General features: G+C 33.0%; 1 protein-coding gene across 2 annotated transcripts in view; it reads right to left on the reverse strand.

The window, feature by feature from the left end:
• Positions 1-1,540: 1,540 nt before the first annotated feature.
• The window catches only part of NCAM2 (neural cell adhesion molecule 2), a 518,606-nt gene continuing 492,779 nt past the window's right edge, over positions 1,541-27,367 (reverse strand). For both annotated transcript variants that reach the window (XM_053903178.1, XM_019467773.2), the window contains 3 exons: positions 21,605-21,809; positions 9,889-10,008; positions 1,541-7,058 (listed from right to left, as the gene is read on the reverse strand). In XM_053903178.1, the coding sequence (XP_053759153.1) occupies positions 6,947-7,058; positions 9,889-10,008; positions 21,605-21,809 (437 nt within the window). In that variant the 3' untranslated portion in view covers positions 1,541-6,946. The remainder of the gene's footprint in view (positions 7,059-9,888; positions 10,009-21,604; positions 21,810-27,367) is intronic.

Here is a 27,367-nt window from a genome sequence, read left to right on the forward strand (position 1 = left end):
ACTCTTCTAAGAATGTTTGTAGTTGCTTGATTCTCAATGTGATTGGTTTGATTTTGGCAATCATTCCTTCTTCTATATATCTCAATTTTGTCAGGCCATTTCAAGCATGGTTCATGCTTGTGCTATGGCAGATAATGGAAGATAAATGATCTCTAGAGGGGAATGTGGAAATTGGAGGTGAAAGAAGAGACGTTGATATGAACTGAATCATCAGGTGAATCTTCTTTTTTCTCCAAATACTAAGATATGTGAATACTGGAAACCTCTGCCTTTATAGCCTGCTGCATTAATAAAAAGACAGAGTAAATTAAATTTTGAGCAAATTTAATATTATTCTAGTACAATAGTATAGTTGCCTCCCCTAGTCCCCCACAAAAAATTCTGTCTGAGAAAGGTAAGTTAAGTTATCCAGGAAAGTTAAAATACCCAAATGTGTGTATTTTGTTTTAGAAAACAAAGTTATGCCAAGGACACATACATATATGAGACACTTCACATAAAATAGAAAATATTATTTATGATTTGAGAACATTCTAAGTTGTACGTTGAAAATTCATTCAGAAAAGTTAATGCAATTGAGAGAGAAATTTAAAGTGCTGACTCCATATATGACATGAATCTTAGGAGCATGTATTCATTACCTATATTACAAATAAAAAGAATCATAGTAGGCAATGGCTTATGTTAGAAAGAAATAAAAGAAATTCTCTAAAATACTAACAAAGTTACATGATCCATTTTTATCATATATCAGAGACTTCATTTTGGCCTCTTTCTCATGGTATGTTTTGTATTTTATTATCATTGTTCTTTTAATTAAATATAGGGTACTGACAGAGCAAGCACAATATCCACCTATTTAATATTTTTTTTCACTCTTGACCACGTATTTAATGTTATTTTTATTCTATATGTGTATGTACTTCGTGATATTTGTATGGCTGATATTAAAAATTGCTCCCTTGTGAAAACTTGATATTTACTTTTTTTTTTCATTTAAGAATAAGTTGAACTTTACACTGATTAAAAAAATGAAAACACCTTGTATAAGCATGTGAGGAATGGTTAGCTTTATTCTTTTATAACTCATGAAATCCTACAAGTAGATAATCTATATAATAATGGGAAATAAAATTCCCCATGAACTAGAAGTTATTAACTTCTAGATTGTCACTCGAAATGTGTCTCCAACCCACTGAACCTCTAATTTCTGTGTGCATCAGAATCACCAGAAAGTCTTGTTAAAACATAAACTCCCATAGCCCTTTCCAGATTCTTCTGATTTAGGACGTGTGTAGTGGGGTCCAGAAACTTACATTTATTTCTAGCAAATTCCCAGGTGCTGCTGATGTTGCTGGTCTGGGGATCAGACTTTGAGAACCACTGTTACCGACTGTTTATTACCAAAAGATTGGGACTCAGGGTAAGGCAAAGTGGCAGAAAGCATTCTCTTTTCTTTTCAAATATATAGAGATAGGTTTGGAATTTTTTATTTTAAATGAAAATATTTGTCAAGTCATAAGCTCACTCACTGCAGAGATATTATTCAAAATAAACATAAATGCAACACTTTATTAAAGTAAAAGTATCTTTACTATTAATATACAAATGGTGAAGAGTGACAATTTTGATATACTGTAAGCCATACTTTCAATGTCTCTCATAAATACAAAACTTCAACATTTGCAGTATAATTTTTACAGTTTAGACATATATATACAGCATTTCATAGGGACATACCATATTGAAATAATAATAAAACTTTGTGGTAGCTAACTTAAGAGTATAGAATTTGAATGGATCTATATGTTAAAGAAAATAAAAGTATGTTTTAATGAATACTGAACACGCATAGAATTCATATGCCAAAAAAAATAAAACAAGGTTATTTAACCTTTATTTCTAAGAAGTTCACATATTCCTAAGAGAGTTCAGAGCAAAAATGCTAAACCATGAACATTCCTTTAAGAACTGGAACAAATATATTTGCGCTTAACAGTACCATTTATTGTATATAATGCATATGGTTCTCGAAAAAAATCCTATCTGCAAAATTGAGTCTTAGGTTCTGTCTATGTTAACTTCTTCTCCTCTGGATTTCAGTACATTTTCTGTTCGCATCAGTATAACTGGCCTCAATTTTTACCTAATCAGCGTTCCTAGTCCCTGGTCCAGCACTTCTCCCACTGATGTCCTTCCTGTCTATCTCAAACGTAGAAGTTCAGTTTGCCTTTCTGGATTCTCAGTCTTTGTTCCTCTATTCTCCTATCCCTGGCTGTGATTTGAAGTGCTCCGAGTCATTTGCTTATTTTTTTTTTTCCAAGGAGGGCTAAAACCAGATGCTACTTTTAATGTGTTTTCCGTGTTTTCATTTTAGAAAAAAAAGTGGCAATATTAAATTTCTATAACCAGTTTTTTTTATGCATAATTAGGAACATGATGTGGGCCAACCTGGAAATTATATAAAAAAAGTAAAGTGGTGTTACCAAGCTAAGGTATTTAAGTTATTGATAAAATTCTATAGAGAATAATGAGCTATTTTTTTAAGAATATTAAATGTGTTATCAAATAAATATTAAGGATTATATATAATACAAAAGTCTACGAGGGGAAATAATTAATCTATTAGCATTCTTGTATAATGTTGTTAAACAGCTGCATCCACATGACTAAATGCAATTTTTAAAAAAGGGAGAGGAAGGACCTGGAAATTATATTTATTCAGCAAGTACTATATCTAGGCTCTTGTAAGTTTCCCATTTACACATATAATTGTTTCATCTCAGAATGTGATTAAACCCATGAATAGAATACTTTCTTGAAAGATTTCCATTTTTGGATTGAAGTACTTCATTTCCGTGACCTTCCACAGTTTAATTTTAGCATACTAATACTTCCAAATGCAATTTCAGTGTAAGAGACAATGTAATAATGCTTCGAAGAATGAGTTAGAAAATGAGAACCTTTCCTCTCTAAAGACAAATAATGCAAAAAAATCATTTTAAAAATATCGTCATGTACTCATAAAGTTTGTCAAGTAAGCACTCTTGATATGATTGTGAGAAAGAACTCCACAATCAATTGTGAGCAATTGAAATTGAGCATTCACATTATTCTTCAAGAAAAAGACCATTGTAACTTTAATAAGTAATTGTAATATGCTATTCCTATATTTCTCAAATTAAGAAATGGAGAGTATTCTATCATTTCAGTTGTAGATATTTTTATCAGTGATTATCTTATCATCAACAATAAAGGATGATCTATGATCCTCAAATAAATCATCAGGATAAATACATCAGGATAATGTAGACCCAAGTAACACTAAAATAATTTATCCTATCTTAAAAAGTCATCTGTTGTCTTTGTCTAACAAGCGGTAAAACACAATTTTAACAATATCTGGAACGTATTTATTACTTAGAACAACAGTACAGACAAAATGAAATATATTTAGTGTGCATCAAAAGAATTGTCATGAATGGAAATAAGTTACACACTATAATTTTTATATTTAGATATTTTACTCAAGTAAAGTGATTTGAATTGAGCTTCTTGATTAAATGTAAATAAGACAGTACAATTTCAGTGTCACAGATATGAGCAAAATATATCAATAAAGATTGCAGTTTTTTTTTTTAATAAAGCTGAATGTCATGCTAATCCAAAGGCACAAATATATCTTAATTATTTAAATAAGAAGCATAAAATAAAGGTATGATTATAAAGTTACAATTAATTGTTGGCACTCAAATAAATAATTTGATCAATAAAATCCTATTTATATAAATGTTTAAATCAAAGACTAAGATTCATGTAAGCTTTACTGGATCAAATAACCTTTGAAAAATGCTTTTATAGGTATTAATATTAAATATTAAGGGAAATTTTGAGAAACATTACATTAATGTTAGACATTAGCATCAATAAAATGGCAATAAGTCAACCCACAAAAATAATAAATAAATCTTTAGAAATCACAATGCTTAAATTCTTTTGAAGATCCTTGTAAAATGTGTCGACACATCAGTTTGTGCCAGTTAAAAGACAAAACGCGTCCAAAATATTACTGTTCCTTCTTACATGTTGCTGAATATAGATTGTCATTGCCTAATTGCACCTAAGCAACCTATCAAGAAATACCAATATTTTCAGTGATGTTTTTCTTCTTTGTTTAAAGTAGAATAGGGTTCTGAATATTTAACCCTACTTTTATTCAGTCAACTCCTTTGACATTTTATACATTTAAGAGTACTCTCAGACAGTAAAAATAACATTTATACAGTTATATGGTATGTTTAATCTAGAATAAGAATGAAAAATAAGAACAGATTATTTCAGTTCTACTCATATTTTACAATTTACTACAAGCATCGCTTATTTGGAAACTTTTACAAATAGATTAAGTTGGAGCATTCCATTGAAATGTTAATTTTTTTTTTTTTTTTTTTTTTTTTTTTTTTTTAAATCACAGTATTGCCTTGCTCCTGCATGGCATAGATTTCAAGGACAAGAGATAAGGACCACTCAGACAATTGAAACAGTGCACTTGAAACAATCTGTCTACAATTAGTTTCAAATTATCTGCTAACTTCAGATCATTATTCCACATTAGTGGCAAGAAATTTAACAGCATATATATGTATATGTATATATATATTTATATAAAAGAAATATTTAAGTAAACTGCTTTACATGGAAAGTCCATAGAAATGAGAGAAACAGAACTTTCAGATTGAGGAAACACAAAAATATTTATTCTTTATTATGATTTCTCTGCTCTTGAAGTAGCACAAATATAATAATAGTAAACATGCTAAACTGGTTTCCCAGGTTTTCTAATTCTTTCACCATTATTAGTTTAAAACCATGTAGCCCTACCCAGGAAAAATTAGCGTTCATGGCTATTGCTTCATGGACACTTTACTAAGCCCCTTTACTTTGCACAAACAAATTCAAGTATTTTGACTAGTGATAGCACATTGGTACAAAAGGGGGGAAAACCGTCAAATAAAGCAAATAGGTGATCAAACATAACTTAAATAACAACAGTCAAATCCATCAAAAGACCAGTTGGATAACTTCTACTCAAATTCCTAGGTAGGCCCAGGAATTCCTTTTCTTCAAAATATGCCAGAAAAAAAAAATAGCTAGGAGAGTTTCCTGCACTATAATCCTGTGAATTATGCTAAGGACACTGGAGATTTAGTGCACGAACATGCAGATGGGCACGATCTGCCCTGCTGATAACTAAAGTTTTGTAAAATTAGTTGTCTTTCCTTGCCTGACAGTTTCAAACACTTTGTAAATAGAAGTGTCCATGGGTAGCATTAATATTACATCTAATATTCATCAAATTATCTTTATAGAGAGACATGCTAAGCAAGTTGCTCCTCACTGTGGAAACTTTCCTCCAATGTTCTATTGGTACGCATTCCCCAACCAGCCAGGATCTGAGTCATAATACCACCTGAAATACTAAAGATTAAGAATGTAACGGGGCCCAAAGAAACCTTTTGCTCTCTAGGGTAAGAAATAATTTAAAACCTGCTCCCAACTGGTATGTATATTTATAACCAACCATAAATACATTTATTTTACCTCCCATATAAGTGAAAATCATGTTTCAGGCTTTTACCTCTGGGAGTTTGCATAGCTTGGAAGTTAATAAGTATTTATTCTGGTATAGGCCTTAACAAGTCATGTTAGAAACACTGTGTTGAATAGCCAAGGAATTTCTCCAACCAAAGTTGCTTATCAAAACCTTAAAATGGCTTCTAGCTACAACATCCGAAAGAAAGACAGTGACAATTCAGTTGGTTATCACTGACACTTTTGTGGAATGTTTAAATGTTAATTTCTTCTTAATTTAACCACTAAGGATTTTAATTTCTGTTTGCCAATTACATTTAATGACTGACCTATAACATTCGCAAAATAAAGTTTTAAACAAAGATTATTTAAAATCATGGTCAAAAAAATGTATCTGAGTTTAAAGTATTTGAACACTAAAGACTAATTTTTTTGATAAAATTATTTAAAAAGCAAAAGATAATCACAGATTTATAAATATATCAAGACAACATTGATATTGTTACCATTTCAATTTACTTTATTTGAAGCTGAGGGCAGAAATCAATATTATTTTCACTTGCAATACATTTATTGTTTTGTGTAATCCATAGTGAGTGATTATGGCATATATAAAGAGATAGAGATTTACGGAATCCTTCTAATCTAATTATACACACAAATATTCTTTCAGATGGGTAACAATTTTAATCTGGCACTTTAGTCTATCAAAAATGAACATTGAAATAGCACTGTAATTATAACTTAAAAAGAAATTTCCAAAGTTTCTCTCAATTTTTAATATCTGCTAAAGATAACTGGCTCCTTCAAGCCCAAGTTCCCTGAAATTCTCCTGATAAAAAGTGTAACCTTTATTAACTGCTTTCATCTTAAACTGAAATCCACTTTAATAATCTATTTGCCCAAGATAAGATTAAAAACATGCAGGGCTTTCTTACACATTTAGCTCACAAAGATTTTGTTTTCTTTCGTGTTTTTTTTTTTTTTTTGTTCTTAAACCCCTATGTGTTGGAGAGGTTGTTGGATGAAATATATAGTTCTTAAGAAACAGAGCACTTCAGCTGTATAACAAATTGCAGTACTTGAATCACAGAATTAAATTGATACCCAGGAGGTGGTGCCAGTCAGGTCTCTATATTGAAATTCATAAAAAAATAAACAACAACAATAACAACGACAACAACAAAAGGTAATGGACCATGGGCAGGAATATTTCATCATATGTATATGTGTACAAGCTATTCCAAGCTAGAAGTTTCCCAAGAAATTAAGGTCAATGCAATAGTTTTGGTCATAGGGTCACTGCAATCCAAATGCTCTTTGTAGTGTTGTTTAAGCCTCTGTAATCTCGGTGTTATGCTTTACTGTCATCTTCTTTTGATTGGATGATGTCGTTAGAAACCTTAATTTCTATAGTTTCTGGATTTAAGACTTCTTTTCCATTTTCTTCTTTCAAAGGCAATTTTCTGGAAGAAAATAGAAAAATAATAAACTTCATTTTCTAAGGCAATTTGTGTGGTATTTCTTAATATTTAAGTTACTGTTTTACAGAAGGAAATATTGACAATTATTAGAATGGAAAAAAAGAAAGATTTGTTCTAGTAATAGCAAATTGATAGAAAAATAAGTAAATAATTAGACAATATTGTCTATTTTAAAGATCTGACATACTGCAGAGTGATGAATGAAACAATATACTTGTGGATTTAGATGTACCAAAACTTTCACCATAGGGTGGCTTAGATTTGGAAATCACTTTTTGATATGAAAAATATAATTGTTTGGAATCTCAAAAAGCCAATAATCTTATATGTCAACTAGATGAATTACTAGTACCTAAATCGGGTTTTTCGTTTTTGTTTTTTGTAGATAAAAGCAATGAATAGTCGCTGCCATATTGTTACATCTAAACTTCAAAAGCTGGGTGAATGAGCTCTATTCTTTGGAACTTATGAAAGTAAATATATTTCAGCATTTTCTCACTTTTCTACAGTTACTGCATATGTTTTCTTTAATTGGTCTCTTTCCACTATTATTTTTTGTATTATTTCTGTATCATCTATGAGCATATTTTTGAGAGTTGTTTTCAATTATAACCTATGAAGCAAAACAACCTTTATTTCTTAATATTAAGACAGCTTCACAAATCTTACTGTGATGACAATTATGAAAGATTTACAATTTTTTCTACCAGTCTTGAGCTGGTTTACTATTATGCCTTGTGTATATAACTTTGGGGGTCAAATTCCCTCCCTTGACAAAATATTTTTTCTACAACAACAAAAATTCAAATTTGGTTCTATACTTAACGTCGCCATTTTGTGGGGTAGTGAACGTTACTATACTAGTTTCTCTGGGACTTACTTATAATTTCTTTTCTATTTTTGAAGGAGAAGAGCAAGCCATTGTATTCTGAAGATCAAAGCTATTATGTGAAAACTAACCGATCAAAAGTAAGTCACAGGTAAAAACTACTACGGCCCACTGCTGAGAATGAAATAGCTTCTACTTTGTACCCACGAGGTCAGGCTCTTCTATGTGTATTATAAATAGTGCTATCACCTTTCTTACCTTCTCCCATTCCCAAGTACTGCACACATTGACAACAGAAGATAAAAACAATGGGTCACTTCTAGCAGCGAAACAGAGAAATTTAGAGCGTGGATGGTTAGCATAATGCTTAACATATCTCTTACTTAAAGAACTACCTATGAAGTTTGTAATTCACCAGTGTTTTCGACTAATTCTTGGACGATGAATATCTGTGTATCTAATTTTTCACTACTTACGTTTCTGTTAAATTGTTTTTATTAGATTATAGTTAATTCTATTATTTTTATATTGAGTATTTCTTTTCAATAATTGAGGACTGGAGTAGTTCTTAAAACATCTTTTTTTGTTTTGTTTTTGTTTTATTTTTGCAAAACATACCCCTGTCATGTGTAAGAAAATTCTTAGCTGGAATTTTTTTTTTTTGAAGTTTAAAGATTTTCTTTCTTTCTTTCTTTCTTTCTTTCTTTCTTTCAGATTTTATTTAAATTCAAGTTAGTTAATGTATAGTGTAGTCTTGGTTTCAGGAGAAGAATATAGTGATTTATCGCTTACAGTGTTTTATAACACTGTAAGTCCTTAACATTTCTTGGCTAGTTTCCACACATACCAATCTCTCATTGAATGTGTTCATTAATAGATAGAAATTTGTTTTGTTGTATAGTATTTGGCTTCATTTGAAATACATCTGATTTCTGATGGGGAAACCTATAGTACCCACCACATAAAAGCTGCCTCTACAAGAGTAAACTTCAATATAGAAGGTAATAATCTCTAAATGCAGTCACTGACATGACCTGAGGATTTATACTGAAATTTTAGCAGCAGAGTAGTGCTTTGTACTTCTCTAAATTGTAATTATTTCAGCCCCTTGAGAGTAGATAGGAGGGATTTCTGAAACAAGTTATTTTCTTCACCTGTGACAACACTCATCTTCAGATTTAGGATGAGAAGCCTAAATCAAATTTCTCTGCAAGGGAATGTTTGCTGCTAAAGAAAAAGGGATCCTTAAAAAAACAAAAACAAAAACAAACAAAAAAAATTAAAAAAATAAAATTTAAAAGTCATTTTAATGAGCCGTATTTAAAGAATAATGTGATAGCCCTGCTTTTGTTAGTATCCAATAGATTCCATAGAATACTATTATCACTGCTTAATAATGCCTTTGGCTTTAATCATTTTAACTTTCATGTGCCTGAACATCATCTTTGCACATGTTCATCATCTTTGAATTGAAATATCTGCTATGGCTATAACGGAGCTCTGATAGGTGTAGAAAGAAGTAAATAATATAATCTTGAATGGAGAGCAAGCACCATTTCCTATATAGACATTAAAATGATAGACAATATAACACTATTTAGTCCTCTTCCTAACGAATAATCTTTCTTTTTAAAGTAGACTTTTGTATATTTCACACTATTAATTTTTATTTTAAATTAAAAATGCATTTGAAAGTATTACTTTCTTAAAGAGTGACGTAAGTGTAAGAAAATCCATCTCTAAAACCTTCCAGCTTTTTGACATTTTTACATCAAATTATAACTGTATGTTTGAACAGTAGATTTTCTCTGGCATCCATACAAAATTTTTATGTGGAATGTCTCGGTAGAAAAAGGATTTTTAATATTCACATGTATTTTCTTTGAAAGAGAAATACTTTTCCACAAATGATATTATTGTAAATATATGCTACCATTTTACAAATATTTATCGAAAAATAATTAAGCATTTGAAGCTACATACTCAGGTTCTGTTAATGGTGTGGTTTCATTTGGCTCATTTACTGGGCTCCCATCCTCATGGTTAGTAATTCTTTCATCCTCTGTTCTCATCTCCACTATTGGTTCTTTTGATCCATCTTTCCTAGAAAAATAACCAAACAAAAAACCTTACCCAAATAATGAAAAAATAGATGCATTATGAAACATAGTTTAGAATCTCCACTAATCCCTTCCTCAAATCCAGCATGCTCATATTAAGAATACTAGGGGGTCCTTGGGTGGTTCATTTGGTTGAGAATAGGACTTTGGCTCATGTCATGATCTCATAGTTCATGGGATCGAGCCCCACTTGGGGCTTTGCCCTGACAGTGTGGAGCCTGCTTGGGATTCTGTCTCTCTGTCTCTCTTTGCCCCTCCCCTACACTCTCTCTCTCTCTCTCTCTCCCTCCCTCCCACATGTGCCTTCTCTCTAAAAAAATAAACATTAAACACATTTTTAAAAAAAGAAAAAGGGGCACCTGGGTGGTTTAGTGGATTGGGCCTCTGACTTTGGCTCAGGTCATGATCTCGTGGTTCATGGGTTCAAGTCCCGTGACAGGCTTTGTGCTGACAGTTCAGAGTCTGGAGCCTGCTTCAGATTTTGTGTGTCTCTCTCTATCTCTCTGCCTTCCCCCACTTGTGCTTTCTCACTCTCTCTCTCTCAATAATAAATATTAAAAATAAAAGAATATCCCTAAGAATTTTTTCATTTAAATACATCATGTAATTTTCACTCAGAAAAAAGTAGAAAGAAGAAATTCCATTTTGTCTAGATGCTTTTTCTCATCAAAACTGTTATACAAAAGTCCAAATTTTGAATGTGATTGTGCAGTTTATTTAGAGAAATAAATTAAAAAAATATTTTTAAATAAAATTATGACATGAAGTAGCTTTTTCCCCTAACTAGCCATATGTTTTAATTTTTTATTTGAAATATAGCATCAGCAATATTGCTTTTATATTAAAATTTGGAAGATAAAATTTATATATTTTGTTGTTTTAAATGCCTCTATGAATTTATATGAATGATTTTAACTATAATATATATTGACTTAACATATGTTTTCAATAAAATAGTTTAAATAATAATAATATTATAACATGTATGCGTGATGTTTTCATTTGTAATTTCAAATCCATGCCAACTTTATTGGATTTTTAAAATAAGAGAGTAAGTGTAATTGTTCATAATTGTGAAAAGTATAAAGTTTGTTGCAAAGTCTCATACCTCAAAATATGAACAAAAAAACAAGGAAGGCATTCAGTGATGATAAAGAGTAAAATGAGATGTAAAGATTAGAAATGATGCATTCATAATATAGATTATCATGATGGAGCACATCCAAAAGCAAAAATAAAAACAAAAAAAACCCAAAACAAAATGTCAGGAAAGAGCGGTCTTCTACCCAGGGACATGGTCTCACCACACAATCCTGCAACTGTACTCTAACATCTTTACCCAAATGAATTGAAAATCTAGGCCCACACAGAAATCTGCACATAAATGTTTATAGAAGTTTTATAAATGGGAACCAATGAAGATGTCTCTCAAGAGTGAATGGATAAACAAACTGTGGTATATCTGTACATTTAGATATTATTAAGCAATAAAGAGAAATGAAATATCAAGCCCCAAAGACATGGAGGAAGTTTAAATACATATTGCTAAGCAAAATAAACCAATCTGAAAAAGGCTATCTATTGTGTAACCCCAATTACATAATATTTGGGAAAAAAGCAGTTACAGAGAAAACAAAAAGATCAACGGTTGTCAGGGGTTCAAGGTGAGGGAGGGATATAATGTGGAACTCTGGATACATTAAATCTATTTAATACTGTAATGGCAGATATATGACGTTAAAATCAGTTAAGAATCAAGTAAACTAGGAGTACACACAAAACAAAGCAAACAACAAAACCCCAACAATGGCACGAATATTTAACAGACCTCACACGTGCTGACACTTGAACAGGAAGTATTAAGACTGATAAAACACTTTTGATCACGTGGCACATTTGATATCACTCCTCTCTCAGTATGTAGGTCTCTCACATACATACACATCAAAATCCGAAGAGTGGATGTCAGTAAAAATAGAAGAAGATCTAGAACTCTATGGGCTAGTGTTAATAGTGAAGAATTCTTTATAAGTCTAAAATACAAATGCATGGGAGAACTGGTGATTCAGACACGTTCAGCAACATTTTCCGAGTAAGGGCTCGACGTAAACAAGACCTACGTAATAGTAAAGATGATTAAGAGTCCACCACCATTAAATTTTAGTCTTATGTTGTTCTGTTTGCTGTTGTTGTTATTCTTCGATTGATCCTTTTAAAAAATTCTTCATGAGTGGTGCCTGGATGGCTTGGTCCCTTAATCATCCAACTCTTGGTTTTGGCTCAGGTCATGATCCCACATTTCTTGGGTTTGAGGCCCGCATCAGGCTCTGTACTGACACCTGGAGCCTGCTCAGGATTCTCCCTCTCCCCCCCTCTCTCTACCCTCCACCACTGGAGCATGCTCTCTCTCCTTCTCTCAAAATATTAATTAAACTTTACTAAAAATTAAAAAATAAAAAAAATTCTTCATGGTACCAATGCTTTTGATGACACAGAGGATGATACTCTGAAAAAATGTGGTCATTGATGATTCTGAGCAAAAAAGTGATTCGAAAGGCTGGCTTTTATTTTTAATTATATTAACAATAGATGAAGATATATGGGTTTCGATGAAATAGAAAAGAGTGAGTTTGACTTTAATTATATCTTCCCTATCGAAAATACTATGTAAACAAACAACTTCAAACTAGAAATAAAATAAACACTACTAAAAGGAAATTAAATAGCAATGAGAAATGGTGAGTTGTCTTAAAAATCCTTATTTTTGTTTTTTATATATATATTCTTTTCTTGAGAGAGAGAGAGAGAAAGAGAGAGAGAGAGAGAGAGAAAGAGAGAGAAAGCACCAGTGGGGGAGGGACAGAGAGAGAGGGAGACGGAGGCTCAGAAGCAGGCTCCAGGATCTGAGCTGTCAGCAAAGAGACCAATGAGGGGCTCAAACCCACAAGTTGCAACATCATGACCTGAGTGAAGTCAGACACTTAACCGACTGAGCCACCCAGGTGCCCCTTTATTTTTATTTTAATGATCTTTAAAATGTTTAACTAGCTAGCCTATTCATATAGAATTCTACAAAAGGATATAGAGAGAAAAGTACACCTCCCCACCATTCCTTGTTTACCGGATATTTAGTTCCCTATCAAAGAGACAATCACTGTTACGTTTTTATTTTTTTTATTTATTTTTATTTTTTTTTAACGTTTATTTATTTTTGAGACAGAGAGAGATAGAGCATGAACAGGGGAGGAGCAGAGAGAGAGGGAGACACAGAATCTGAAACAGGCTCCAGGCTCTGAGCTGTCAACACAGAGCCCGACGCCGGGCTTGAACTCACAGACCGTGAGATCATGACCTGAGCCGAAGTCGGACGCTTAACCGACCAAGCCACCCAGGCGCCCCACACTGTTACGTTTTTAAATATTGCTTTCCAGAGACATCCCTTCTATACATATACTAGCATATATGCGTAAAAAAGCAGGTAGTTATTTTCACACAAATGGTACATAAGAATTGAATACAATTTGCCTTTTCTTTTTTTTTTTTCTTTTTAGAGAGAAAGAGCAAGTCGTGGAGAGGGGCAGAGTGAGAGAGAATCTTAAGCAGGCTCCTCACTGAGCGCAGAGTCCAATGTGGGGCTTGATCCTATGACCCTGGGATCACGATCTGAGCCAAAATCAAGAGTTGGCCGCTCAACCGACTGAGCCACCTACGCGCCCCTAATTTTGCCTTTTTGTTTAGCGTGACACTAGACATTAGTGTGAGCTTATAAAAGAACAGTTAGAGTTGCCTCTTTCTTTTTCATAGTGTATATTATGCCAGTGTGTATATGCACCACCATATATTTGGCCAGTGTCCAACTGACTGACATTTAGGTTATTTCCAATATTTTCTATTACAATAAATACTGTAAGGAGTATAAAGTGCATCTTTTACTTACCCTTAGGTGAAAATATCTGAAGCACACATAACTTACATGAGTCTAATTCCTATCGTATATAAATTATTTTTAATTTGACTTGAAGTGATACCAGAAGGATGACTTATATTTACCTTAGAATTATAAAAAGTGGCAAGGCAATATTTTGTTTGAATTGGCATAAAAGTATATGCCACAATTTATAGACAATTTCACAATGTATAGACTGATAAAAAATGAATACACTCCAGCCATGTGTCTAGAACTGATTATTAAGCAGAAAATGACAAGCACAGCAGAGTAGTTAAGACATGTTCCCTGGAGCCAAACTGATAGCTCTAACTCACTGCACAAGCTTTTCCGTGTCCTGTTGTTTGTACAGTAAAACGGAGACACCAAACTAATTTCTTCGGAGTGTTTAAAATGGGGCCTATATGCAGCACTTAATTAATAACCGTCTTCATTATCCTGGGAGAGCAAGTAGGATTTATGTTGGGAATACATTACTAACACTTGTAACTTCAACAGATTAAAGGAAAACAAAATGAAAATATCTCCAAGCACATCAAGAAAGAAATATTTTATAAAAATTCATCAGTTCTTGAATAAAAATGGAAAGATTCATATAACTAATGGAATCATAAGCAAAACCCAAATTTTGGGATACACTGGGAAAAATACTTGCAACCAATACAACATCAAATACAAATCAAAAAATTATATAATTAAAAAATAATTGAGAGGTGCCTGGGTGGCTCAGTCAATTAAGCACTCTCTCTTGATTTTGGCTGAGGTTGTGATCTCCTTGTTCGAGGGTTCAGGCCCAGCGTTGGGCTCTGCATTGAGAATGTGGAGCCTGTTTGGGATTCCAGCTCTCCCCCTCTCTGTCTACCCCTCCCTCCTCCTCTCTCTCTCTTAAAATAAATAAATACACTTAAAAAATTTTTTTAAGTAAAAGTTAAATCACTCCGCGAAAAAATAAACGACTCCATGAAAATGTGTAAAGAACATGAATAACAAATTCCTATAAGAAATAAGTTGACCAAAGCAAAATTAAGTAAGCTCAGCTTAACTTGGATCAGAAAAAAAAATGCATATTTTAAATGGTATCTTTCACTTATTATATTGACAAAAATAAAAAATTGATAATATTTAATATTTGAGAAGCTGTAGAGAAATATATATTATTTCAATATATGTTATTTATCTCAATATATAAAATATATATTATTTATATATAGATTATATATCTCAAAATATATATTATTTATCTCAATAAAAATCAAGAGTACGAATTGGTATAGACTTTTGTGGGTAGTTTGCCAATATTTTTAAGTTTTTAAATTTTTTTTTTTTTTTTTAATTTTTTAACGTTTATTTATTTTTGAGACAGAGAGAGACAGAGCATGAACGGGGGAGGGTCAGAGAGAGGGAGACACAGAATCTGAAACAGGCTCCAGGCTCTGAGCTGTCAGCACAGAGCCCGATGCGGGGCTCGAACTCACGGACCGCGAGATCATGACCTGAGCCGAAGTCGGCCGCTTAACCGACTGAGCCACCCAGGCGCCCCTAAATTTTTTTTTTTAACGTTTATTTATTTTTGAGACAGAGAGAAACAGAGCATGAACAGGGGAGGGACAGAGAGAGAGGGAAACACAGAATCGGAAGCAGGCTCCAGGCTCTGAGCTGTCAGCCCAGAGCCCGACATATTTTTCAGTTTTGATCTACATCTCATATCTAGGAGTTAGTGTACATTTATAAGATTTATGTGAAAGTTAACTTCAAAACAGTATATTATACTTCAATATGATAGAATATTGAAAGTTTCGTGTAAATTGCTGTGAAAGAAAAGTGGGTAAATGCATTATGGTATCTGATACTATGGAATATTACCTATAAATAAAAAGAATGAGTCAGGAAATTTACATGCTGAAAAAGGTACATTATTGAAGCTGCATTGCTATGTGAGGAAACACTGCAATAATAGATATACACATAAACATATGAATGTGTACATATCAGTGTGTGTATACAAGTCAGATGTAATTTTTACCTTTACTTCCTATAGATACAGTATTTATTTCCTCCAGCTTCTTTGAGGATTTTTTCTTTATCTTTCAATTTCTGTAGTTTGAAAATTATATGACTAGGTACAGTTTGTTTTGTTTTGTTTTGTTTTGTTTTGTTTTGTTTTGTTTGGGGTATTTGCCCTCCTTGATGTTCTCTGAGCTTCCTGCACCTGTGGTTTCATGCCACGTATTAATTTGGAGAAGTTCTCAGTCATTAATGTTTCAGATATTTCTGTTCCTTCCTCTTCTGGTATTTCTATTATACATATGTTTCACCTTTTGTAGTTGTCCCATAGTCCTTAGATTTTTTTTTCAGTCTTTCTTCTGTTCTGTTTTTTTTTTTTTTTTAATTTATTATTTATTTTAGGTTTTTTGTTTTGTTTTGTTTTGTTTTTGGTATTTTCTATTAAGATCTTCTCAAAGCTCAGAGATTCTTTTTTCAGCCATGTCTAGTCTACTAATCTATTCCTCATTTCTATTAGGATGTTTTTGATCTCTGGCATATTTTTTCGGATTATTTTTTAGAAATTCCATCTTTCTACTTGCATGGCCCATCTCTTCTTTCATGCTGTCCTATAGTGCTCTCACCATATTAATCATATATTTCAAAACAAGTGTTGGTCTGATAATTCCAACATCCCTGCTTTCTCTGAATCTGGCCTGATGCTAGCTCGCCTCTTCAAAAATGATTTTTGCCTCGAGTTTTTTCTTGATACTGGGGCATGATGTACTACTCAGAAGAAACTGCTAAACACAGGTCTCCACTAATGTGATGGTAAAGTGGGATGTGGAGAGGGGGCATTTTATGTCTCAGTCATTTAGTAAGTCTGTACCCCTGGGCTGACCTTCACAATGACTTCTTGGATTTCCCCCCCATTAAGAGGGTCAGGATGGTAGAAGTGAACTGAGTTAGGTATTTCTCTTTTCTCATGTGGCAATAAAGGGGATGGATTTGGGTATTTCTCTTTCTGCCCATTGAGAAGCCATTTCCACACATATAGTCTCTCTCTATCTCTGTCTCTGTCTCTGTCTGTCTCTTTCTCTCTCACACACACACATACACACACGCGCACACACACACACACACACTTTGGCTAGTTCTTTTACAACCTGCTCAGGTATTTCTGACCAGGAAAATTCTTTCTGTTTTTTTTTTCTTACATAGCATATATAACAGAAATTATTTTCTCATTTATTTGATTGTTTCTTCATTGAAATGTGTTTCCCAACAGAGTTAAAAGCTAGATGATGGAAGGGACTAGTTTGCTTTTCCTCACAGTTGCATCTCTGGGCCTTTGAATAGTGCCTGATTATGTAGGTATTGAATAAATATTTATTAGTATAAATTAATGCTTGGGTAAACAAGAGTAGAAGTACTGTTTGATAAAATAAAAATCATTCACCATTTTACTAGATAAATAATGAGAATGAAAGATAAATGTAAGTTTAATTTAAATTTATAAGAGGCGAACAAAGGAATATTCTATAACTTTACATGAATGTCATTCTGTATGACATTGACTTTAATTTTTCTTTTCTGCAACTTGATAATCTTTAAAAAAGAACACCCTGTGTAACTAACATATTTTGTAATACATCTGCACAGTCTTATAATTGTGATAACATAAAAGTGCTAGTCTAAGAATGCTTTGGATCACGTTTAGGGGTCAGTAGGGAGCCAATCCATCCAATCAGTTATATTCTATTTGTCATCATGATTTTGTATAATATTTATAATATTTAATAAAGTATTGACAGATTTGTACAACAAATTTTTGAATAGGCATCGAAAACTCTTTTCCCAAGGCAGAGGAAATGGTGATATTAAAAGTTATGATGGATAACAAGGATGGAATGAACCCTGTGTTTTCGTCTTCCCAAATCTTTAAGGTTAATTAAACTCAGCAGGATTTACAAACAGAAGTGTTGATGGAAAAAATACCAATTAATGGAGTGAAATAAAAATAAATACCAGAATTTGAATGTACCTCATTGTTTTGCACCTGGTCACCAATATTTCTCCAGTTAATTAAGATAAAAACATGATTTCTCTCTTTCTTTCACTCTAAAGACAAATCAGTCAATAGTAGTTGACTCTATCTCAGCTACATCTAAATTCTGTACATTTTAATATGCCTGTAGTACTACGACCTTGGTCCAAAAGACTATAATTTTGTATGTGTGGTATTCCAAGAGCCTCCCACTCAGTCTTTCCAGTTCTAACTCTTTCCTCTGCACCACCAACCTTTGAGAAATTAATTCTTCACAAGTAAAGTAACCTTTAAAAACTTTCAGGAGCTTTCTATTAAAAGAAATAACAATGTTCCTTATTTTGACTGAAGATTTAATATTTTGGTACCTAGATAATTCTCCAGCCTGACATTCGCACCAGACCCTCTTGGCCTCACACCACTCATGTTCATTTGGACTTTAACATTGTAAGATTATTCCTGTTTCAACGACTTTTGTATTAATTGTTCCACCTTCTAGAATGTTCCCTTCCCCTGCAAGACCTTTCATGACCCTATCTGTAGTCACTCCTTTTTGCCCCTCCTTTTTTCTTTCTTGTTTTTTTTTTTTTTTTTTTTTTTAGTGCTTAGTGCTTATTTTTAGTGCTTATTATTACTAGACACTTTCTTTTTTAGTTAGTACTTATTATCTGTCTTGGTAAATCAGAACAAGAGTTTCATGTGAACACAAATCGTATTTGCTTTGGTCACCATTTTATTGCTAGGTTGTACAAAAGTGCCTGTTACCTTGTATTTATCCAGTACATATTTGCTCAATGGGTCACCAAGAACGAAGATGTATAAAATTCAGCTTTGACTTATGTGTGTGTGTATACATGTGTGATATGTATATATGTATAATTATGTTATATAGCACATTGTTTTCTCAATATGTGAAAAATAAACTAAAGTTTGGTATATATTTATTTAGTTAATAAGACAATGTAGAAGCACAGCAAGGTAGAAAAATATGTTCTAATAAGGAAAGTGAGAGATACTGGATAGTGAATAGATCCCACTATGTTTACTCTGACATACATTAATATCCCATTCAAGTCTGAAGTAGAGCCTGATTTCTGTTTGTCCTTTGTTGTGTTCCGTTTCCAACAAGTAAGCAGGTGGCATTTTGATTGTGAAATGAATCTAATGGTTTTGAAATGAAAATGTAGGCTATCTAATTTAGCATCCCATGAAGGGAAAATATCCCTTAAAAGGTATCCATAAGAAATGGTCATAGACAAATTGTTTAGTAGGATTGAAACAGGTGTGGAGATAAAAAGCAAAAACAAGGCAGCCATGCAGAGTGGATTCTCCTATATTGCTAAGCCTAGAAATTAATGCATGATCATACTTGCCTCAATGTATGCATAGAAAAACAAATAGAAATAATTCAACTTTAATTTTTGTAATGTTTATTTATTTTTGAGAGAAAGAGAGAGATAGAGCGCAAGCAGGGTAAGGACAAAGAGAGAGAGAGACGCCGAATCAGAAGCAGGCTCCATGCTCCAAACTGTGGGCACAGAGCCTGGCGGGGGGCTTGAACTCACAAACTGTGAGATCATGGCCTGAGTCGAAGTTGGGCACTTAACCAACTAAGCCACCCAGGTACCCCAGAAATAACTCAACTTTAAAAAGAAATGAATTACTGAAAAATGTAACACCATGAATGAATCCTAAAATGTGATGCTGAATGAAAGAAGCCAGACACATAAGAGTAAATATTACAGGAATCCATTTATATCAAGTTCTATAACAGCTAAAAATTATTTATGGTGAAAACATCAGAATAGTAATTGCCTGGGCAGGGGTGGGGTAGTATGTGCTTTTTGGGTAAAAGCACGAGAGAAAAAAAATTTTAAGTTTATTTATTTTGAGAGACAGAGAGGAAGTGAGCTAGCAAGTGTGAGTGAGTGGGGGAGGGGCAAAGAGAAAGAGAGAGAATCCCAAGCAGGTTCCATGCTGTCAGTGCAGAGCCCCACATGGAACTCCATCTTACAAACTAAGAGATCATGACCTGGGCCGAAATCAAGAGTCAGACACTTAACCAACTAAGCCACCCAGCGGTCCCACAAATTTTGAGGATGATGCTAAGTTTCTGAAATTGATAAGTCTTGAGTTATACAGATATAAACATTTGTTAAAATTCATTAAGGGGACATTTTGTGCATTTTGTGTTATGCAAATTTTACATAAAATCGGTATGCAATGATAGGCAAGTTGCATTGTGTAAGGGCTAAGTGTACTGATGCATTCTGAAAGGCAAAAAGAAAATAATGGATAAAGGATCGAAAAATACATAATAAGAGAAATATAACAAAATATTTCTGTAGAACCCAAGTGGTTGCTAAATGGGTGTTTGCTATAAAATTCTTTCACCTCTTTTGTCTGTTTAAAAATATTCATAATGAATTATTAGAAAACCACATACAGAAAAACTGTAAGTTTAAAAAGTAAAGCAAATGTTAATTCTTAAGAATGCTTATTTTTGATTGCTGGGTTTAATATACACACATATGTATACGTATACAAATACACCTATATCTACACATAAACACTGTGTGTTTATATGTGAGTGTGCCTGCTTTCCAACTTTTTATTTTTAATTTTCTTTTTATTTTTGAGAGAGAGAGAAAGTGCCTGAGCGGGGAGGTCCCAGACAGAGAGAAACAGAGGATCCAAAGCGGGCTCCGGGCTGACAGCAGAGAGCCCAATGTGGGATTTGAACTCAAGAACCCATGAGGTCATGACCTGGGCCAAAGCTGGGTTCTTAACCAACTGAGCCATCCAGGTGGCCCTCTCCAATGTCTTTTTTCACTGAGCCTTTTGTACTTTTTAAATTAGATACAAAGCTATTAAAAGACACACAAAACAAAACAAAAGTATTAAAATCTCTTAGTTGCTCTTTTACATGACAAAGGAGGCTTGTATTCAGGAGTACAGTCATGTATTCAGTCGTATTCAAAGGAGTCTACAGTATTCAGCTCTGTGTATTTTCGTGGAATTTATATTCTGTCTAATTGTTTGAGATGCCTCAGAGAGCTCCAAATTCTAACATATAATCATCTTTTGATCAAAACTTGAGAGTAAATTCAGAATCTGCAATAATGTATTGCATGGCACATAGAATATTTCTATACAGACAATCTGGAAACCTCTACGGAGTCACTTCATACACTTGTATGAATTGTCATAATTTATGATTTTACTCAGTTTAACCACGTTTTTGCTGTTGATGTCCTTCTTTTATTCAACATAAACTGAAAAATGGTGGAAGAAATCACAAATGCATTTATACCATTATGTATCTTTCTATCCATAGTTATTTATTTTTTCTATCTGTATTTAAATCATCTATTTTTTTGTGTGGACCCCATTTAAAAAAATTTTTAATAGTCTGTTTTCAAAAGCAGTTGGCTCTATAACATGTCATATTGAAGGTCGTTTAAGATCAGAAAGCAGACACTACTGTGCCCAACAGTCTTATGGTCAAGCTCTTCACTTGGAAAACAAAGTAACTGAATGAAGTATTCAAGCTCAATTGTAGCATTTGTGTAATGGAATTCGGTGCAAATGTCTGATACTCACAGGTATGCTGCTTTTCCTTCTTCGAGTTCTTTACTCTTCCCACTGGAGCCACTTTTCTTCCCGCACATTCTCCTCGTGATGCACATCAATAACCCGCATTGTCGGATGAAGAAACAGCTGACGTCTGTTACCACCAGGATTAGCAAGAGTGCTGCAACTCCCAGGCCAATGACTGCTCCAAGCCCAAGACCATTAAAAAGTGTATCTTAAAAAAAAAAAAAAAAAAAAAAAAAAAAAAAAAAACTTTTACTAAGCTCCAAATCAGAAAAGTTTAGACAGTTATGTTGAAAATTAATCATAACCAAAGAGACAGGAAAAAGTGATAGTCACTGGCAGGTTTCAATTTCATAATTGTTGGGAACCATTCTCTGGCGTTCAAACAATATTTTAAGCAACTGACATGTTAATGACTTGAAATATTTTTTCAAACTTTATTTAGGTTAAAAAAAAAACCTCTCAAGTAACTCTTCTTTCCAATGTATTTTTTGATTTCCTCAGAGGAAGATAATGAATTTTATCACATCCCTAACTGTAAGAGAGGGTTAAATAAATGTTCTATATGGAATTATTTTAGTTTTAAGTCTTAAACTTGCAAATTCTGTGTGCTCAAAGCACTTTGTTTTGACAGAGAATACATTTTAAAATATCTGTATGTGAATACTTTGAAAATCATCATCTTAGAATAAATGGCTTACTTGTATTTTTTCAGTTAATATTTTAACAAATCATATTAGATTAGAGGCAACATTTTACAGAGCTATTGTACTTATGACCTTTCTGGAATATAACATGGGAAGGTAGGGGAAGACGGGAGTCATTTTTCCTAGGCATGTGGTTGCAGGAATTCCTGAATGTCGTACAGAGTCCATGAAAAAGGTGACGGGGACTAGGATGAAATATGCTGACAGAGTAGAAATAGCAAGGAGAGCAGTGGTGGTGACAATGAATCAAGTGTTTCATGCCTGTAGTTGAATATGAGGGTAGACTACACAGTTATAACCGTATTGGGACACAAATAAGCACAATGGAAACAGATTAAACTGGTCATACTGTGTGTTACCTGGAGGGAAAATAAGATTGTCACAAGACAATTTTAGAGACTTATTCAAAATGAATCAGCACAATTATGTTAGCATTTGCTTACATAACATTATAAAATTACAATGATCTGTTTTAATGATAAAACACATTTACTCCTCAGTAGCATAATGACATGTCAAATATGTGAGTGGTGTGGAATGCGAATAACGCACAGGGACAGACTTGGTTTTGTGAAAACCACTTTGGAAAAAAATACACATGTAAAACAAAGGTTTTCTAAGTTATAGTTTTAAAAATTAGGTTGTAATATTTTAATAATGACTTAAAGAAGTTTTATTCTAACGGAATCACTATGATTGTTCTTATTTTGAATCAAGTTGGTACTGAATTATGGCACACCTGTCTGAATCCTGGTTTATTTTTCTGCAGAATGACTGAGTCTCACAACTACATGTATTTAATCTTTTTTTTTTTCCTTCAGGGAATACACGTTATATAAAAAGTTAATTCTGTTTATGACTTGATTCTTGACACTTTCCCCAGGCGACTGTGCAGTTCACCTGTGCTAGAACATGTAGCTACTTTTAAGCATCTCCATGAAGTCGCAGATGAGAATTCCTTAAGTATTGAATCAGCAAATTGCACCTCTCATGCCCAACAAAAGTATAATTTTTATCATAGTTCTTTTATTTCTGATAAAGAGAAACAGTAACAAACACATAATTGTGTTGGAGGAAAAATAATTTTTCCATGCCATTTTCAGAATCTTCTTCACCCACCAAATTTTAACACTATGTAGGTAGTGATTGTTTAGGAAAACTGAGCTAGCTAACTAAGATCCAGAGAAATTAGTAGTTTCCACAGAACTATTCTCTTATTACATGAAACCACTTTGAGAAAAGACTAAAGGGAGCAAAGCATTTTTCAGCCAAGGGAAATTCGTGTTTTTGTTTTTGTTTTTCCCGCAAAGTTCCAATATGAACATGGAGAGTGAGATTCTAAATATTATTTATCAATTTTTGAAAATAGGGCTATATGCAAGATTTTTTAAAAAAAATAATGTCTCATGCTATAAAAATAATATATTAAGCAAACTATGCTTTCTTGAAACATATGAAAACAATAATGAAAAATGAAACAATGAAAAACTCATGTTACACATTTTCTTCTATTATCCATTTTCAAATGTAAATGATTCTTACCTGAAATGTACAGTTAGAGTATAATAAAGACAATTCACCTATGAACTTTTTTGATTACATATAAGGACAATTTTTTTTCAAAATCCGTAGGAGTTCATTTTGCTATGCTTTATATGATTCATCAACCAAAGCTCAGAAAAGATGAGTTGAAAAATAACGTGTCTGATTGTGCATGAGCCCCTATGAATATATTGGCTCAAGGTCACTCTTTTTCCACTTTAGTTAGGTTCCTCTCACGTGCAGAAAGGCTCTAGGCAATAAATCCCACAGAACAATGATGATCTATCTACTAAATTTTCATTTACCTTTTTTAGGTATGAAAAGACTGGCTTTTTCACTCCAATGCACTAAACCTGGGGTCCATCACATAAGGCTGAACATCCCTGGGTGAGGCAGCTAACTTCTCTGAGGCTGAGATGCCACTTTATTCAAATGAGGACGGTTACGGAAACAGCAGTAATCACAAACTAGGTCTCGGGGTTTTTGGAAAAGACTGTTGCGAATATATTAATGTACTTAATACATCTAACACTTACTGCCCAGCACTAGGTAAAAATTTAACAAGTATTGGCAACATGACTACTACCACTACTATTTTGCTATTTTAAAATTCTAAAGAAATGAGATTTTGGGGGGAAAAATAGACCATCTAAAGTGAAATTAGTCTGGGGGAGCCTGGGTGGCTCAATCAGGTAAGCATCCGACTCATGATTTTGGCTCAGGTCATGATCTTGCGGTTCGTGAGTTTGAGCCCAGTGTCGGGCCCTGAGCTGGCAGCACAGAGCCTGCTTGGGATTCTTTCTCTGGCTTCCTCTCTCTCTCTCTCTCTCTGCCCCTCCCCTGCTAGCGCACTCTCTCTCCTTCTCTCTCCAAATAAATGCACATTAAAAAAATTTTTTTAATAAAAAATAAAAAATTTAAACAAAAAAATTATAAATAAAAAAAATTTTTAAATAATTTTAATAAATTAAATTAGTCTGTAAACATCTTTCTTTTATCAGCAGCCTAAGGTGGGATACTATCGCTTATTAACCACTATTCTCTTGAGAATACAGTCACATTTTTCCCCTTAGATTTGGCTAGTTAGCTTTTAAATGATAAATATTTTATTTGTGATCTTTTGAGCATTAAACCAGTATATTGATCTGCTTCATTTCTATCTTTAGAAAAGCTCTTAGAAACATATTTGTAAAGCACCTTATGGTAAAGGAATATTGATGCTAAAATAGCTATTACTTTTTTTCTAGGGAAACAAAACTATACCTTTTAAACTTATGATTAAAATTTTTGAAGGTTACTTGAAGTTATTTTTATGGAAAACCAAAATTTTTTTTTCGTTGCAGAGGATAGGATGGACATCAAGTGGGTTTATGTAATATATAATATTTTCTTTTGAATAATGTATATTATATATATATAATATTTGTAATATATGTAATATATAATAATATATGTAATATAATAATATTTTCTTTTGAAAGCTGTGTTTTTTTAATTGGCTTATGAATATATTTAAATGCTAATACTTTCTCACATCCCATGAGATTAGGCCACAATAACTATGAAAGTTAAATTTTCTAATGTTTTTATTTTTATTTTTTCTGCCACCTGTTTACTCTGGTGTGGAAGTTTATTTGTCTTCGGCTTTTTCACAGACAAAATCATGACCATATGTAAAATTACATCGCTAGGATTTGGGGACTAGCAATGATTTATTTTCCCAGTAACATACAGAAAATTATTTCTTTTTAAATTAATTATAGTTTTGGGGCGCCTGGGTGGCTCAGTCGGTTGAGGGTCCGACTTCAGCTCAGGTCACGTTCTCGAGGTCCGTGAGTTCGAGCCCCGCGTCGGGCGCTGGGCTGATGGCTCAGAGTCTGGAGCCTGCTTCTGATTCTGTGTCTCCCTCTCTCTCTGCCCCTCCCCCGTTCGTGCTCTGTCTCTCTTGGTCTCAAAAATAAATAAACGTTAAAAAAATTTAAAAAAATTAATTATAGTTTTAATTATTTAACCAACGGAAACTGAGCATAACAATCATTTAAAGGGTTATAGTTTTTTTTTTTTTTTTTACTTTTTTTTAAGTTTATTTATTTTGAGAATGACAGAGAGAGTACGAGTGGGGGAAGAACAGAGAAAGAGGGAGAATCTCAAGCAGGCTCCATGCTGTCAGCGCAGAGTCTGTGTGGGGCTGGAACTCACCACCTCAAAATCACAACCAAGCTGAATCAAGAGTCAGAATCAGGAGTCAGAAGCTTAACCAACATAGCCACCCAGGCGCCCCTAAAGTGTTTTAAATTCAACTCTTCTTTTTTAGCTTTCCAGAATACCTATACATGTGCTTTATCATACATGGTATTTTTATGATCATTTTTATTACTCCATCAGAAAGGAAAACAATGTTTTCAGCTCTACTTTACAGATAAGAAAATTGAGCGAGTACAGTGACCAGAGTCACTGGATAACCTTTGCTATTAGATCAGTACGAAGACCATTTAGCTTCAGGTTTTATATCGTTTATACCTGTGTTAGATTTATGTTGTATATTCATCATCAAATAATCAGGAGAGGACTAAAATACAGAGATTAAATTAAAGTGTGTAGTTTCCTTCCAGAAAATGTCCATTTCCCCTTACACTGCTAGAGGAGGAACAACTATTTAAATGATACACAACAATGGAAATCATTTATTTATATATTCCTGCTATTAGGTCTCTTTTTAGTGATCATTTTGTATTGCTCTTTGAAAAAAAACTCTTTTTTATATTCTAATTTTATATTAGAATTTAATAAGAATAAATAATTTAAGAATTATAAAATTTAAACATCTATTTTTTGGTATATATTGTATCAAAGTGAGTATTAGAAATGGTCTAACTGAATTTCTGTAACTTTCCTCCCAGCTACCCTTCCTTCCCATGAAATCTAGAAATTGTACAGGTGAATCAATATAACTCCCAGACCTTTATGTACTCACGTCCAAATTGCAATAAAAACATAAAATCCAAGTGTTAAAATTAGAAAAAAAAAGAACTGCGTTTTAAATTTATCACATGCATGTCTGTCTGCATGTGTCTATTGTAGAAATTAACTCACAACTAAAACACTGAATTAATTTCCATGAAATTTATTAGATTTGATAATACTAGTTTTTCAAGAAGCAGTATACTATATTCACACAACTAGCCTTGGTTTTTGACTCCTTAAATAGTTTACTATTTTATTTAAATATTTTTCTGTGTCTACATATAATCTCTAAATAGATTGAAAGTGGTTTTCAGAGTTGGAAAGATAATATAGACATGAAGAAAAAAAATTTTAATTAAAAAGTCTTAAAAATGGAAATTTCATTTTTGCCCCCAGAAGAGTGGTGGCTATTTTCATAAGAGATATTCCTAAATATCAGTAAGTAAACAGTTTAAGTATGAAAAACAAGAAGACATTCAACATCCATTTTTGGTGTTTCTCATAACCTTGCTAGGTGCAATATCCTCCTATAATTTCAGGAGATCTACTTGTCTCC

Source organism: Panthera pardus, unplaced genomic scaffold (assembly GCF_024362965.1).
Source record: "Panthera pardus isolate Hobbes unplaced genomic scaffold, ASM2436296v1 HiC_scaffold_16, whole genome shotgun sequence".
Classification (NCBI taxonomy): Eukaryota; Metazoa; Chordata; class Mammalia; order Carnivora; family Felidae; genus Panthera; species Panthera pardus.